We start from the raw sequence: 14,365 nt of genomic DNA, 5'->3' as shown, positions 1-14,365 counted from the left end.
GATCAAGCATGGAGCGGTGGTAAGCACACTGGCCTCACAGTGAGAATGTGCAGGGTTCAACGTCCGGCTGGGCCTTTCTGTGTGAAGCTTGTGTGGGTTTGCTCTGGACACTCCAGCTCACAGTTCAAACGCATGCATGTGAGGTTAACTGATGACCTCTAGGTGTGTGTGTGTGTGTATGTATGTGTGTGGTTGTTAGATGGACTGGTGGTCTGTCCAGGATGGGTTCAAAACCTATGGAATATATTAACATGTCCTGCAGGGGAATGCGTGTCTGTGAAAGAACAGAAAAGCACTGCAAGGTAATAAAAACTGAAAAGTAATAATACAGTATCATCAATTGAAGCAATCGATTTCCGCAGGGGAATAGCATCCCCATCCCTCTTTTAGGATGATTAAAGTCAGTATTCGTGCTCCATGTTGGGGCCGCTGCTCTCTCCTCCAGCAGCATCCTCCTCCTCCTCCTCCTCCTCCTCCTCCTCGGGAGCGCGCACGCCGGGTCGCGGCGGGGTGTTGGGGGGCGGAGCCAGCGGACTGCTGCAGCTGTCCATGGTCGTGTAGTGGGAGCCACAGCGGGTCCGGATACGTGCGAGATGCGGCCATAGTCACGCTACACCGCCTCAAAGCAGCAGCAGCAGCCGGGATCGTGAGTTCTGCAGCGAATCGGAGCCGACTGAAAGGTGAGCCTCCTCGCGCGCCTCCGCCGCCCTGTTTTCCTCGACACACTGGCCCTTGCCCTTGAAAATTACCGCTGACGATCCCATCCCCGTCTTCGCATCAAGAGCAGGCCAGGAAGCGAACCAACATGGATGCTGTGCGCTACAGCAGTGCAGGCTGATGATGCTTGCTCGGAGATTACCTCCTCCTAGCATCGTATTCCCGGCGTCTAATCCTTCCTATAGACAGTTTACTGCGGACTGCGACCACGAAAGGAGGGAAATCCCGCAGTCACCGCACAAAACGGGCAGAATTTGACGGAAACGGCGAAACGAGCTGGAGAGGGCTTGAAATAGACCAGTGGCTATTCGTTTTGAGTCGAGATGACACCCATTTGGAGGCAGCTGCATTCTTGAGAAAGCCTTCACGTTTTTTTTTTTTTTTAAATCTAATTTTGATGGATCCGGCTGTGTTGCTCTGTGTTTTCTGTCAGGATGTCAGATTCTCATTTACTGAAAGCAGTGGAGGCTTCAGGGGTCCTGCCAACATGTCACACATTCACTGGAATCAATTAAGACAATTTATATCAGTGGTGCAGCCCCCACTGATCACCTTTTTTTTTTACTATTCTAAAGAACCAAGCTTTTAATTGGATAAATACAATAAATCTGATTTGGTTTGTCTGTCACCTTTCTGCATTTCCTTCCACATGACATGTTACAGGACGTCTGTGTTTAATCATGGCAGCAGTGGACCAGCTGTTGCCTGCACAGGCCTCACTTTCCATGGAGGCCTGGCATTTTCCAGACAGGTTTGTCGGTCGGCCGGCAGCCCGTTCAGCCTTGTGTTTGTGTGTGCAGCCCGTGGACCTGAGGCATCATGGCTGAGCATCAGAGGCAGCGCTCCCTGTCCACCGCCGGTGAGTCTCTCTACCATGTGCTGGGAGTTGAGAAGTTGGCCACGACGGATGACATTAAAAGATCTTACAGGTGAGCGTTCGCGGGCAGGTGGAATCGCCTCTCGCTTGCCGTTGCGCTGCTTCACATCCTGTCTTTATTTTAGGAAACTGGCCTTAAAGTTTCATCCCGACAAGAATCCCGACAATCCAGAAGCGGCAGATAAATTCAAGGAGATCAACAACGCCCATGCCATTCTGAATGACCCCACAAAGCGTAATATTTACGATAAATATGGTTCTTTGGGGCTTTATGTGGCCGAGCAGTTTGGAGAGGAGAATGTTAACACCTACTTTGTCCTGTCAAGCTGGTGGGCAAAGGTAAGACAGGAGAACCACTTAATAGTCTGCTCTCTTCTTCTTCTTCTTCTTCTTCTTCGGTATTTTCTGCCACTTCCAATCAATGTGTGTGCTTGCAGGCTCTGTTTGTATTCTGCGGCCTGGCCACCGGCTGCTACTTCTGTTGCTGCCTGTGCTGCTGCTGTAACTGCTGCTGTGGGAGATGTAAACCACGGCCGCGGGAGGGCCAGGACCAGGAGTTCTACGTGTCCCCCGAGGACCTGGAGGCCCAGCTGCAGTCTGATGAGAGAGGTGAGGCCGAGGCGGTTTTGCGCCGCCGACCCGTTTTTACATATTCTGTGAGTGCTCCCTGTCGGTGCGGCGGCTTGACGAGCTGTTTATGTCGGTCAAACAGAGGCCGGCGGCGACCCCATAGTGCTGCAACCCGGAGCCACAGAGACGACCCAGCTAACATCGGATGGGCACTACTCCTACCACACCGACACCGGCTTCAACTAATCCCGCAATCCCGTCAGTCCTGGCCTGGGGTCCTGCCTGCTTCCTTGCTCCCCCTCAGTGAGATAAAACAAAGGGGCAATTCATCTTCCCACTTCAAAAAGAGAGCCGTGCAGAGGAGAGGGACTAGTAAGCATGGCCCGTTTAAAGGAACTAACAAAGTCACATCCATACACTCCTCCCCGATTGGTCCCACTGCGTATTCACTCCCCATTGTGAGAAGAAAAGTGAAACAACTTAACGGTCTCCCCTCGTATTTCTTCTTTTCTATTTCTTAGCCTTTAACCGCCCAGGTCGCCGCCCCTCCTCTCCCTTCCCCCATGTTTTTTGCATAATGGTGTAGCATGCACTGTTCAGACAGCAAGGACTCAAAAGTTACTTCGATCCTTTTTGCAACATCTATACTTTGCGAAATTCTTCATGTATGTGCAGACTATTCAGCCACGTGCAGCTCACGAGGTGTCAGGAAGGGGGGGCTCAAGTTTACGAGACGTTATCAGGCTTAGAGGAATGAGGAGCCATGGTTCAGGAAAGTGTTGGTTATAGAGGCGTGTTTGTTGTCGGTTCAGGCGGTCAGTGCCATCATTAAACGTTTAACGAACCAAGTGGTCGCCCTCTTATTTCTGATTTGCAATCAATCGATACACGTTTCTTTTTGGGTTCCCAAAGGCCGCCCGTCGTTGTTGGACCCGCGGTTTGTCTTTTAGCACTGTGCTTGTTCGTCTTTCGTGTGCTTCCCTGGGTGTTTTTAGTGTGAACCATGAGGTTGTTAAGGCACAGAGCTTCATTTACAGACTGTTTTTTCACAAACACCCGCTGACCCAACATCTCCACATTAGATATTAATCATTAGTATTGGCTTGCGTTCCCTCGAGTCAGCCTGTTGTTGCAGCAGTTGATTGCGATGACTCTGAGAACCTTTGTGTTGATTTGTGATTTCTTGCATTATGGATCGAACGTGTGTCAGCCCCAAGTCGTTTAAGTACGTCTCACTGGTATTTTTGCCATATCAGCAGCTAGAAATGACATTAGCACCAGATCCACGAGTTGTGAGGATTTAATCAAAGCTGAATCATATAAATTATGCAGTTTTTTTTTGTTTTGTTTTTTTAGGGAGATTTTTTTTGTTGAAACATGGAGGTTATTGGAATTTTTACCTGCTGCCTTTTTCTCTGGTGTTTTTTTGTTATTTTACTCAAATGGTCGAACTATTTTTAGAAATGTCATGATTAATTAAAATGGAAGGAAATGCATTTGATGTGGTTTTTGTATTTATTTTAGGGGTTTTCTTTGTGCTTTCACAGAGGCTCCAGCAGGGTGTGATCAGTGCTGCTGAAAGGTAGAAATAGCAGATGTGTGTCAGCAGCAGCCCTTTCTTTTCAGAAGATAACATGTTTTGAACTCTTGAATATATTTGGAAGTAAATGTAACAAAAAAAACAAAACAAAACATGTTACTGGAGAAGAAATCAAGCAAACTACAGAAGATCCACCTAGAACTATGTCATTTTATGATTGCGCTTTTAGTCTTTGTGTTTTGAACTGAAGTCCAGCGACTCTGATATTTTGTCCGATGCTGTGATCGTTTCTCATCGTCAAGTCTCTTGAATCCATGTGAAGATGCTCATCAGTCATATCATCTGTGAGCCAGTGCGACAGGCAGCTCCGAGTAAAAAGAGATTTTTTTCATACTACTGAATTTGCGTACATTGCCACAAATTATTGCCATAAATTGCCATGTACATCTTTGCCACTTCCGTCAGTTTCATGACTGCTAATGATGTGTTTCAATGGTTTACAAATGGTGAGCTCCCGTTGCCCACCCTCTGCTATTAACGGTATGGATGTAGACCTCTGTGGCCCTTGTATGATGTTACCTGTAACCCTTTGATGAAACATAGATGTTCCTGTCATGGCTTTTTCATTGAGATACTGAAAAATGCTACTGTAAATGTTCTAAGTTGAATGCACTGTGTGTTTGAAAAAATACTATAATGGATCAATGATCAGGAAATGACTCCATAAAAAGACAATATAGTATATAGTGTAACTATAGTGAAATGGTTATATGATGCATTTTTTTTTTTAGTTTTATTTATTTCATACTTTGTCATGTTTCAGATGATGATTGACTATAATTTTCAATGGTATGGTGTTGTAATGTAGCCATTAAATTTTGCAAGGAATGGTTTAATGGTTAAGGTCGCTTGTACATACACTTGGCCCATATAAAGTATAAACCTTAACGTTTATGTTGTAGCATGGTAAATGTGTGTCTGGAAGAAAACAAGTGGATCATTGATCTGATTTGCTGTTGTTGAATAAATGTTCCTCAACATTTTGGCTCACCTCATTGTGATCAATAACATTGGGTTTATTTCTGTGCGTTTTCTCTCATCGTGGCCTGATTCTGTAATGTGAAGGAAGATTAAAGCTTACTGACAGGGATTCATTTGCCTTTCTGAGTAAATGTCAGAATGCTACACTACTAATAGTCTGATAGACGTAAAAGCCATGCATTTAAAATATCACATTCGTTAAAGCATGAGTAGAACAAAGTAGATTAAATGGAAGGACTTTTAAGAGAACTTTAACTGATTTATACACACACCTAGCCTATTGAAAGTCATGTGTTCATGTAATACAATGATTTCTCGGTGTCAGTTTTGCATGGGGAAGTCACTTCTTTATTCAATGATGGGACTTTTTAAAATAGATACTTTCATCATAACACCCACAGAGCCATAATTGGTGAAACTGTTTATTTCAAAATGCAGTGCAACTGCTGTTAGACAGTTTTATACACAGACCAGGAAAACTTCAATTGAGAATATGTTTGGCCTGTATGTATATCTAAAACAAACTATTCAGCAGAACACTTGCTCTTGTTTGCATTTTCCATGAATTATAAGCTAACCAAGTGTCTTGATTTGTTTGTATGTTTTTTTCTCAGTGTAATAGGATGGACATTGATTAAAGGAGGAAAACCTGCTCTGGTTACTGCTCTGTCATCAAGCTGTGATAACGTGTTTAACCAGCAGATGGAGACAAGTTGTTATTTTTACCAACCCACTGCGAGACAATGAATGAAATCTTTGACACGTCCATCAATCCATCCTTCTTACAGGCTCCTTTCAGCTTTATCCAACTAAAAACCAGCCTCTGTTTGAATGAAGGCAGCGTTCACCATGGACAGATCACAATCACTGTTTAGTCACCAATGAATCACATGTTTTAAAGAAAACCCACTCTTGAATAGGGAGAACATGCAAACACTGCACAAAAACCTGACTTGGTATGAAGCGAGACTGACAGCCTCTGCGCCACTGAGCGACCTGTACAGCCTAAATACACCACCTAAAAATTATTAAGAGGTACAAAACTCCCATAAATGCACAAAATGAGCTCAAAATAGCACAAGAAAAAAGAGATGTAAAAACCTTCATCACATATACCGAATGACCGCAATGGCAACCTGACCTTTTTATATCAAACATACAGGAAACGGAAATCTAAAATCAACACTAAGAGATGATCGACTATTCAAAAGAAAAATCTTAAAAAACAAAAATTACACACACAAAAAAAAAAAGAGCCAAAAAGAAATGAATAATTTCTTCAACTATACAAAAAAAAGCACCCTAAATAAGTGTCGCGTGCGTGTGTTGTATGAGCGTGTGGAAGAGAGAGGAAAGAAGAGTTTAGGCGCGCGCGTGTGTGTGCGTGCGCTGGTGTGCCATAATCCCCGGGTGACCCCCCCCCCCCCCCCCCCCTCCCTCTCTCCCTCCTCAACTCCTCGGATGGGAACACTTGCTGCAAACTAGCTCGTCCAAAACGCGTCGAGGTGAAAGTGGCAGTGATGAACCGGCAAGGTAGATCCTCTGTCTCGCGCTCGTGTTCGTGTTTGTTTCTGTTTGTGTTTGTGTTTATGGCGAGTTTATTTAGTGAAAACGTCAGTTTGTGTGCAACATGCAACAGGTCGGCTAGCTGTTATTTAGCATGCTAGCCCGTTAGCTTCAGCACTGAGGACAGCGCCGATGTTTTCATCCTGCGACACCACAACCAACAGAAATTACATCCTTAAATACTTAGAAACATACTAACATAATCTTAAAACTGTCCGGCTTTTACGTTCTATGTCTTTGAATATTATCTTCTAATTATAAGTGCAGATGATTACCTTGAATTTTTTTGTAATTAAAGCTTTTTTTACTTAATTTTCCTCCCTTGAATATGTTCAAATGTGCTGTTTTATATCTTACAATTCATGAGTTTTTCTGTATGTGTTTTTTTCTCTGTTATATAACTTTGTTGTCAACTTATATAACATAGCTCAGGTTGCTTCTGCTTTATCCCTGTTCAGAGGAACACTAACAAATATTATGAACACATAGGTTATTCTTATTACTGTGCAATCTAAACTCTGTCATTGATTTTTATCACAATATGTAAAATTGTAGGAGAATTTCTTGTCATTTTTTTTACTTTAATACTACTTCTCGCCTGAATTTATCAATGTAATAATATTGTTATCCATCATGAGCCCTCAATCCATGATTAGAACCAGGATGTATGTAGACATACATGTTCATGCACATTTGCTTCAAGACTCCTTTTCCGTCTGATAATCTGAACAAAAATGTATTTTTAGACTTTAGCAGGGGCTCTTCATCCACATACTTCCACTCCTCGGGGATAACAGGAAACGGACACTCACCTGGAGGTCTGTCAGATGAGGATGTAGACAGTCTACGTTTTGAACTGGCAAAGGTTGGGAACACTCATGAAGTATTACTGCAGTGTTACAGTTGTTTCTACAGAAATGATAGTGTTTCTTTTTTTTTCACTTAGATTGAGGATGAAATTCACACTTTGAGGCAGGCGCTGTTGACCAAAGAACGCTACGCATCAGAAATCAGGAGGCAGCTGGGACTCGGTCCACTCGGTAACATCAAGCAGAACCTGACCAAAGGTTGGCAAGATGTTCAGACCTCAGCTCCGTAAGTGCATAGGACACATCAGCGTTAGGACATTTGTTTTTTTCTTGATGCCCAAAAAAAAGCTGTGTAATAAAACCTGGTTTCAGACACCCAGTGACAGAACACTTGCCACACATTTTCTTATTGCGACGTGGTTACATAACCATGAAAAGCACACTAATGTCTGTCGTAGCTGCCCTCTTAAGTCAGGGTGATAATCCGTCAACCTGTGCTCATTCTGTCCCTTCAGATATCTCACCGCAGCGGCCACTCTGGACGACATCAGTCACTCCAGCGTGTAAGTGTCACGCCGCATGCTTCAGTCTCATCCAGGAAAAAAAAAAAAAAAAAGTGCTACATGTCATGTCCTGGAGGGCTTTCCCGGTGACTTGTCGTGTACTCACATGTTAAAGTGGAATCTCTCCTAAGAAACAGGTGATGGGATTTTCCAGGTCAAATAGGATCGGTGCTCTGTTAATAGCCTCACAGCCTGACTTAGCACAAGGAGCTGTAGTATTAGTAGGCAATGGCAGCATTTGATGGAGTGCGGCCGCTGACGCGGATGAGCTTATTCTCGCTACGTCACACCTTTATTCTCACTGTATTCAACCACCTGTTATGTAATCCAGTCTTCATTCAAACCCCGGCTGACTTCATGGTGTCCTTTTCAGATATGTGAGAACACGGGAAAGTCTTTCACAGGCGGGACAGGTGACTTCAGCTGCTCTGTCCAGCATGGGCGTGGCCATCACCAGGAGACTGGGGGAAATGAGGTGAACAATCACTAGTTCAACAAACCAAAATATAAAGATACATTTATATTTAGGTGGTATTTTTAGGTGGTATATTTAGACTTTTTATGTTTCACCTGTTGCCGACTAAAAACATGACATTCTGCAGACCAGAGAAATGAGATTACTGAAACCACTGTTGAGGTGATGGAAAAAACTTGGGAAGCTTTCTGTCTTGAACTTTTGTTTAACCAGAAAAAAACCTTAATCCAATCACGGCGGTGCATCTGGTGCCCAGCGGCAGTGGCCGCTAAGTCTGTTGTTATTGTCCTTGTGGAAACAGTGTGACGTTATCTGTGGGTGTCTGTCTTTATCTTCATGCTGCAAACCCGACAGAGCTCTGCCTCTTCCGAGCGCACCACGGTGAGTGAGTGGTAAGCCTGAGCTGACAGTGGGGGTCTGAAGCCTTTCTTAGGAAAAGAAGTGTTGGAAAGTTCTGGAATGGACCACACTAAGCTGTTAATTTGGCTTCATGTAGTGAATTATGCAAACAGCACGTTTCACACTGGTTGCCCCTCCTGTATGTGGTCAGTTGGGGTTTTTAGGAATTGTGATTCAAAAATAACCATATATTAAGAAAATTTCTCAAAGCTGGAAAATGAAAAATACATTTTGAAAGCTTTGTATAGTTGCTTTCTAATTGTGCAAAGTAGATTTTGAGTCTGAATTTAACTTTATGCAGATTGAAATACTCTTTTTACATTTGCAGGGACAGTGAAATCTTAATCTTAATCTTCTCTCTGTCCTCCTCAGACATCTGAACCACACCATCAGTGTGCCCACCATGAGGTAAAATCACCACAACTTGTTTTTTTATTTATTGACTGTATTTTTACTGGAACTCTTCTTTAATCCGCCTCAATATTTCTTCCTAGACCTTCCTCCACGTTCAGGTCTTTTGAGGAAATGGTTGGAAACATGAAGGTGGGTGTGTCGAGACAACAGATCACACAACCCACTCTCAGTTTGTGTATTGATCGCTTGGTTCCCATCTGAATCCACAGGGGAAGATGACTGGCAGCCAGAGCAACAATGGAGACACGGGAGGGTTTGAAAGGAGATCCTCACGCACATGAGGTGAACCCGTCTCTCTCGTGAATGTTTTCATAACTTGTAAAGTTATGACAGACTGTTCCATATCCGTGTGAATTTGTCCACTCATATTTGTGATTGTTGAGTTAAGTCTAATAGAATGTATTGAGTTTTTGATGTAAACTTATTTTGACACCAAATGTAATTGTGATGTTTTAATATATATGTTTCAGAGATGTTATTTATTTTGACTAAAGCACAGTAACCCAAATGTGAAATCAGCTGTATTACTGGAAGTATTTTTGTAAATTAAGATTTTTCAATTAAAGTCAATAGAATGAGGTGCAGTGTTTTGTTTTTTCTTCACTCTGTTCTGCTGTGGTTTATAGCCCGCATCTGGTTTCAGAAATGTCCTTCAACATGTTAAACACTTTTTAAAATTTCAAATTCGTTTCTATTTGTTGCTAGAGATGTTATTTTTGTCTATTATTCTTTTTACTTTAAGACGTGTGCATATAGGTCTCTATGGGCCAAAATGCACTCCAACCAGCCTGTTCTCGTATCAGCCTTTAGATGGCGCCATAGGCTTCACTTCTAACAGCTTTGTGTAAGAGGCGAGCTGGTTTCAACTGTTTGTGAGGATTTCTCCCTCCAACATCGCAATAAAAGCTGATGCACAGTTATCTGAAAGAACTGAAAAGCCTTCATTTGTAGATTTGGAAGAAAATGAAAATGTAGTTCCCTGACCGGGAATCGAACCCGGGCCGCGGCGGTGAGAGCGCCGAATCCTAACCACTAGACCACCAGGGACGGCTATAATGCACTTGAAGGCTACAAGCAATAAAAATGACCTATTCCGTTGTGATTTATTTAATTGTTTTGATTGATGATTTTGATAACACACGGCGACTAAGTTTGTTCTACTCATTACTTCATCTTGGTATTGACTTGAAACAGTTAAACAAATCATTATTTTACCGCCAGGGGGCGGCGGGTCACGTAAATCCAAAGAGCCACACCAGTCAGTCGTGGGTTCGATTCCTGTCGGAGACATTGATTGCACACCTCATTGCTATTTTTAAGGACCAACCGACCACTTTAGAGGTAGTAAATGGTCATGCGGGCTCGGTATCAATAGGGACTCTATAGCCTAAATCATTTAGTGGCAGGTGGCAGAATCTGCAAAGGCGTCCAGAGGGAGTCCTCAGCTTATCAATATTTACTTGTGTACTCATTTTTATAAGTACCTGAATGGATGCACCCAAACAGCTGCAAGGTGATGGCGGATCGCAGGCTGTGGCTCTAAAGGATCCTGGAGGAAACTCTCACTCTCCCCGGGAATAAACTAAAACTCTTCTTCATTTTTTTCTAAATAAAATAAAAACATATAGTTATAACATTGTTTCTTACAGTCATATGTAGTGTACCACCTACCGGTGTACAACACTGATAAGAAATAAACAGTATTTGTTATGTGAAAATGCGCTTAGAACCAAGTCACACACTGTAAGTAGTCAAGTAAACACAAGCCATACATCACCATTCCACCTGAAGCCCACAAATTAAAAGATCCTATAACTAGCGGTGGAAGAAGAACTCGCTTTTTACTGAAACAAAAGTACTGAAAAAAAGGAGCTAATTACTTTTTAAATAAAAGTATCAGATGAAAATGTACAAAAGCAAAAGTATTTCACAGATTTACCAGAAGAATTCAATGTGCATTATATGTAATAAACATGTTAAATCAGTAAAGAGAACACACACTATATATATATCATCAAAGGTTTCAGATTTTATTTTTGATCAGAATTATGGTATTCGAGCAAATTCACAAGAGAAAAAGTACCATAGCTTTGGACTTTTACTTTTACTTGACCTGCATTGTTTGTTTGTTTGTTTGTTTTTAACTTAAAAAACTTAGGCCTCCTCACTAGCTTGTGTTTATCAGTGTGATGGTGACACCCTGTATGTAAGCTACAGTAGCTTCACCTGATTTATTTATTGTATATTCAAATTCAGCACAGAATTCAAGCTTTCTGGAGGTGTCAGATTGGCACAGATTCATTTATGAGTTCTTCTTTCACACCTACCTTTGTTGATGCAAACAATCTTTGAGATAAAAGTTATAAATCTGCTAAAAGTCGACTCTCCTCTCTAACTGAAAAACACACAACAACCGCTTTCCTTAAATTTGAGGAAGAAGATAAACAGCTCCCCCGATTTGAAGCTCGTGGTCAAAACGAGTATTGCATCCGTATTGTAGACACTACCATTGGAAATGACTGGGGAAAGTTAAAAGTCGTCAAAGACACATGTAATGACTTTAAAACCGTGGTTTAATCAAAGTCCTTACTTTACAATACATTTGTGGGAAAAAAAAATCATAAGTCTACGCTGCTTTACTTAAAAACAAGGAGCTTAGTCGCTGGGTATCCCTCAGCAGGTTAGCTAAAGCCGCTCGCGACCTCATCAGCGAATGGAACAGACGCACGTTCCCTGTGTCCTCGCGCTGCAGCCGCCCCGCCCCCCCGCCCCGTGCAGCTGCCGCACGCGCCGCGGCCGGGCCTTATAAAAGCGGCTCTCGTCCCAGCAGAGGTTATTACCAGCAGCAGTGACCAGGAGGGTCGAAACCAGGAGCCTCGTCCGCAAATGGGCCACAGTTAACAACTAGTACCTCAACTACTTCCAGCCATCCGCACCTTACTACCGCGCGCCAACAGCGTCACCTTGCTCTTAAGGTAAGTTACATCTAAAGATAGAAAAGAAATTCATTGCATGCATGTTTTAAATATAAACTGCACTATGACGAGTCAGTGCATCTGCATTGCAGAATATGAGTGTGGAGGCTTGAAGAGTTCTCCTTTTCTCTTTGCAACATTTGATTTGAAGGTCACACGTGCCACTAGGCTCAGGTGCAAAAACATTTTATCAGCATATACAGAAAACATCAACAGGTTGATGAAAGTGGCGCCTGGCTATGGTTTTGGTGGTAATGCGTTTGAACAGCAGCTGCTGTGTTAATCTGGGCTGTGGAGTCCAGACAAGTATTTGTCTGCTGCTTGATGAAATCCCCAAAGCCATCTGCTGCTCACCTGGAGTTAAGCTTACAGCCTTCACCTGGTTGCTGGGACTTCCAACAAATTCAAGCTGTTTCAGATACTCTTTTATCTATACCGTGTTTGTGCATTTGATTAAATCCCCTAAAATGTAAACTTTCCATACAGTTCAGACAGCATTGGGCTGTCAAAGATGTAATTGGACTTTTAACCTATGTATAGGCTGAAGGTCCACCAGCAATGCAAACAGCAAACATGTGCTGGCCTAGAAAAACTGACCAATCCCCTGCCAGGCACTCCTTTGGTCACACAGCCAGCGCATGCACAACTTTTTTTGACCTGAGCTGAACATGTGGGCCTGCTACCCTACACATTCTGGGTATTCCAGTCATGGGAAACCAGACTCTCTAAAGCAGCTGCTTCAGCACTCAGCAGCAAAAGCTTGAACTGAGCAGCATGATTGAAGACGGCCCAGCTTCCCTGGAAGGGCTGCAGAGTGACTCGTCATTCCAGATGTGCATATCCCACCATGAGCTGTGTTTAAAACACTGCTTGCTTCCAGTGATTAAAGCATTTAAATAAACCTGAGGACTGAAGTCCAATTAAAAGGACACTTTTTTTTTTTTTTTAATCATCACACTTGTGTTTTCTTTTAGGTCACTCATTTCCATCTTTGAGCGGTTTTCCACCGAAGGTCGGAGAAAATGGCAGCAATTCCATCCAGTGGCTCCCTCATCGCCACCCATGATTACTACAGAAGTGAGTCTTTTGTGCAATGTAGTGAATCTACACAACAGAAAACAAAAACTTTACACTTTAGTCTTCTATCCTCCCTTTTGAACCCATGTTTCATTATTTAGCTTTTCTAAAGAAAGCCTCTTTCTTCCAGGACGCCTTGGGTCTACCTCCAGTAACAGCTCCTGTGGCAGTGCTGAGTACACGGGAGAGGTCATTCCACACCATCCAGGTAAGGGAAAAAGACAAGGTGTTACTCTTAAAAGTAAATATGTTTTGAAGAAGACTGTGTGAATTTACTGCCTGGTTCTTCGCAGGACTTCCCAGGCAGGACTCTGGTCACTGGTGGACGTCGTTTTTCTTTGCAAAGCAGAACCAGGCTGGCCTGCAGAATGGATCTGAATATCAGAAGTGAGCTTTCTGTTCTTAAAAACACGAGTGTTTTACTTCTTGCTGGCAGAGGGTTAACCTGGGGTTTTTGCTCCGCGTTGCAGGAACGGAACCTACACGGTGGCCAACGGCCAGGTGACCTGCATCGCCAGGGAAATGGTCCTGAACAGACAGGTCAGCGAGAGCAGCGACAGCGGGAAGTTTGAAGCGGCGACTCCTCCGCCGACCGCCTCCTAGGCCCCGTTCCCCGTCCCCTCCACCTCACCTGCCTGCAGCCCCTCCTCCCCCTCCTCCCCCTCCTCCTCCTCCTCCTCACTCTCCTCCACCTTCAGCTTGCCGTCGCTCACATAGTCCTACGTCGGAGATGGAGATCATGATGGCGGAGATGAAAGTGGATTCTCCCTTTAGCTGATAGTTTGCTTGAACTTTGTTGCTTGTGTATATTTTCTTTTTATTACGACCAAGTGTTAAAAAAAAAAAAAACTGTTTGTAAAAAGTTTTTTCATGTATTCCTTCTTATGACTTCACACTGTAATGACATTGAAAATAAAAGGCTTCCATTCAGCTCCTGTTTGTTAAATGTGTTTCTGTAGCCTGGAGAGGAAGCTCGAGTGACACAATATTTAACTGAGCGACGCTCGGTCACCGCACATGACAGATCAGCAGTTTCATGACTGTGTGGAAACACTGAGAACCTGATCACATGTAATCCGTTTAGCTTTTATATGATTAGAAACGATTAATTCAGGCGTTAATGCCGCTTATACAACGACTTGAATGTGGGTCATGGATGCTTATAGAAAACAAACCGTCACGAAGTTAAGACGATTAATAGGACTATTAGAAACACTGAAGTGTTGTGATAAAACAAGTCCATGAGCACAGAAATCTAAAATTTGATGGAAAATTGGCTGTTTCACCACAGCTGTCTCGGTGCATTTCACATTGGTGAAAACCTTTCAAACATTACAAATCA

At 43.1% G+C, this 14,365-nt stretch overlaps 3 protein-coding genes and 1 non-coding gene across 4 annotated transcripts; 3 read left to right on the top strand and 1 right to left on the bottom strand.

Annotated features, from left to right (window-relative positions):
* The first annotated feature begins 507 nt into the window (after nucleotides 1-507).
* dnajc5aa (DnaJ (Hsp40) homolog, subfamily C, member 5aa) lies at nucleotides 508-4,747 on the top strand. Its single transcript, XM_030118633.1, has 5 exons — nucleotides 508-680; nucleotides 1,518-1,646; nucleotides 1,720-1,933; nucleotides 2,032-2,203; nucleotides 2,307-4,747. Exons 2-5 carry the CDS (start codon nucleotides 1,537-1,539, stop codon nucleotides 2,408-2,410), a joined length of 600 nt encoding a protein of 199 aa, XP_029974493.1. The 5' UTR covers nucleotides 508-680; nucleotides 1,518-1,536; the 3' UTR covers nucleotides 2,411-4,747.
* A 1,460-nt stretch (nucleotides 4,748-6,207) lies between these two features.
* LOC115408295 (tumor protein D54-like) lies at nucleotides 6,208-9,339 on the top strand. Its single transcript, XM_030118949.1, has 9 exons — nucleotides 6,208-6,278; nucleotides 7,058-7,176; nucleotides 7,258-7,406; nucleotides 7,636-7,683; nucleotides 8,057-8,158; nucleotides 8,513-8,539; nucleotides 8,930-8,965; nucleotides 9,052-9,100; nucleotides 9,181-9,339. Exons 1-9 carry the CDS (start codon nucleotides 6,266-6,268, stop codon nucleotides 9,250-9,252), a joined length of 615 nt encoding a protein of 204 aa, XP_029974809.1. The 5' UTR covers nucleotides 6,208-6,265; the 3' UTR covers nucleotides 9,253-9,339.
* A 607-nt stretch (nucleotides 9,340-9,946) lies between these two features.
* trnae-cuc (transfer RNA glutamic acid (anticodon CUC)) lies at nucleotides 9,947-10,018 on the bottom strand. The gene has a single exon. It is a non-coding gene; the product is annotated as a tRNA-Glu (tRNA).
* A 1,804-nt stretch (nucleotides 10,019-11,822) lies between these two features.
* Nucleotides 11,823-13,907, top strand: ppdpfa (pancreatic progenitor cell differentiation and proliferation factor a). The gene is made up of 5 exons (XM_030119034.1): nucleotides 11,823-11,946; nucleotides 12,921-13,023; nucleotides 13,154-13,231; nucleotides 13,317-13,410; nucleotides 13,494-13,907. The coding sequence occupies exons 2-5, from the start codon at nucleotides 12,969-12,971 to the stop codon at nucleotides 13,624-13,626; spliced, it is 360 nt and encodes a 119-aa protein (XP_029974894.1). The 5' UTR covers nucleotides 11,823-11,946; nucleotides 12,921-12,968; the 3' UTR covers nucleotides 13,627-13,907.
* The last annotated feature ends 458 nt before the right edge of the window (nucleotides 13,908-14,365 follow it).

Source organism: Salarias fasciatus, chromosome 20, assembly GCF_902148845.1.
Source record: "Salarias fasciatus chromosome 20, fSalaFa1.1, whole genome shotgun sequence".
NCBI lineage: Eukaryota > Metazoa > Chordata > Actinopteri > Blenniiformes > Blenniidae > Salarias > Salarias fasciatus.
Note: the sequence above shows the minus strand (reverse complement) of the source record. Positions and strands in the feature narration are given on the sequence as shown.

Coding starts and splice junctions, on each gene's coding strand:
- dnajc5aa (XM_030118633.1), top strand. CDS start 1,537: ATGGCTGAGCATCAGAGGCAGCGCTCCCTGTCCACCGCCGGTGAGTCT. Junction 1,647..1,719: donor GACATTAAAAGATCTTACAG/GTGAGCGTTCGC, acceptor TCTTTATTTTAG/GAAACTGGCCTTAAAGTTTC. Junction 1,934..2,031: donor TGTCAAGCTGGTGGGCAAAG/GTAAGACAGGAG, acceptor GTGTGCTTGCAG/GCTCTGTTTGTATTCTGCGG.
- LOC115408295 (XM_030118949.1), top strand. Junction 7,684..8,056: donor GACATCAGTCACTCCAGCGT/GTAAGTGTCACG, acceptor TGTCCTTTTCAG/ATATGTGAGAACACGGGAAA. Junction 8,540..8,929: donor CCTCTTCCGAGCGCACCACG/GTGAGTGAGTGG, acceptor TGTCCTCCTCAG/ACATCTGAACCACACCATCA.
- ppdpfa (XM_030119034.1), top strand. CDS start 12,969: ATGGCAGCAATTCCATCCAGTGGCTCCCTCATCGCCACCCATGATTAC. Junction 13,024..13,153: donor CACCCATGATTACTACAGAA/GTGAGTCTTTTG, acceptor TCTTTCTTCCAG/GACGCCTTGGGTCTACCTCC. Junction 13,232..13,316: donor GGTCATTCCACACCATCCAG/GTAAGGGAAAAA, acceptor GGTTCTTCGCAG/GACTTCCCAGGCAGGACTCT.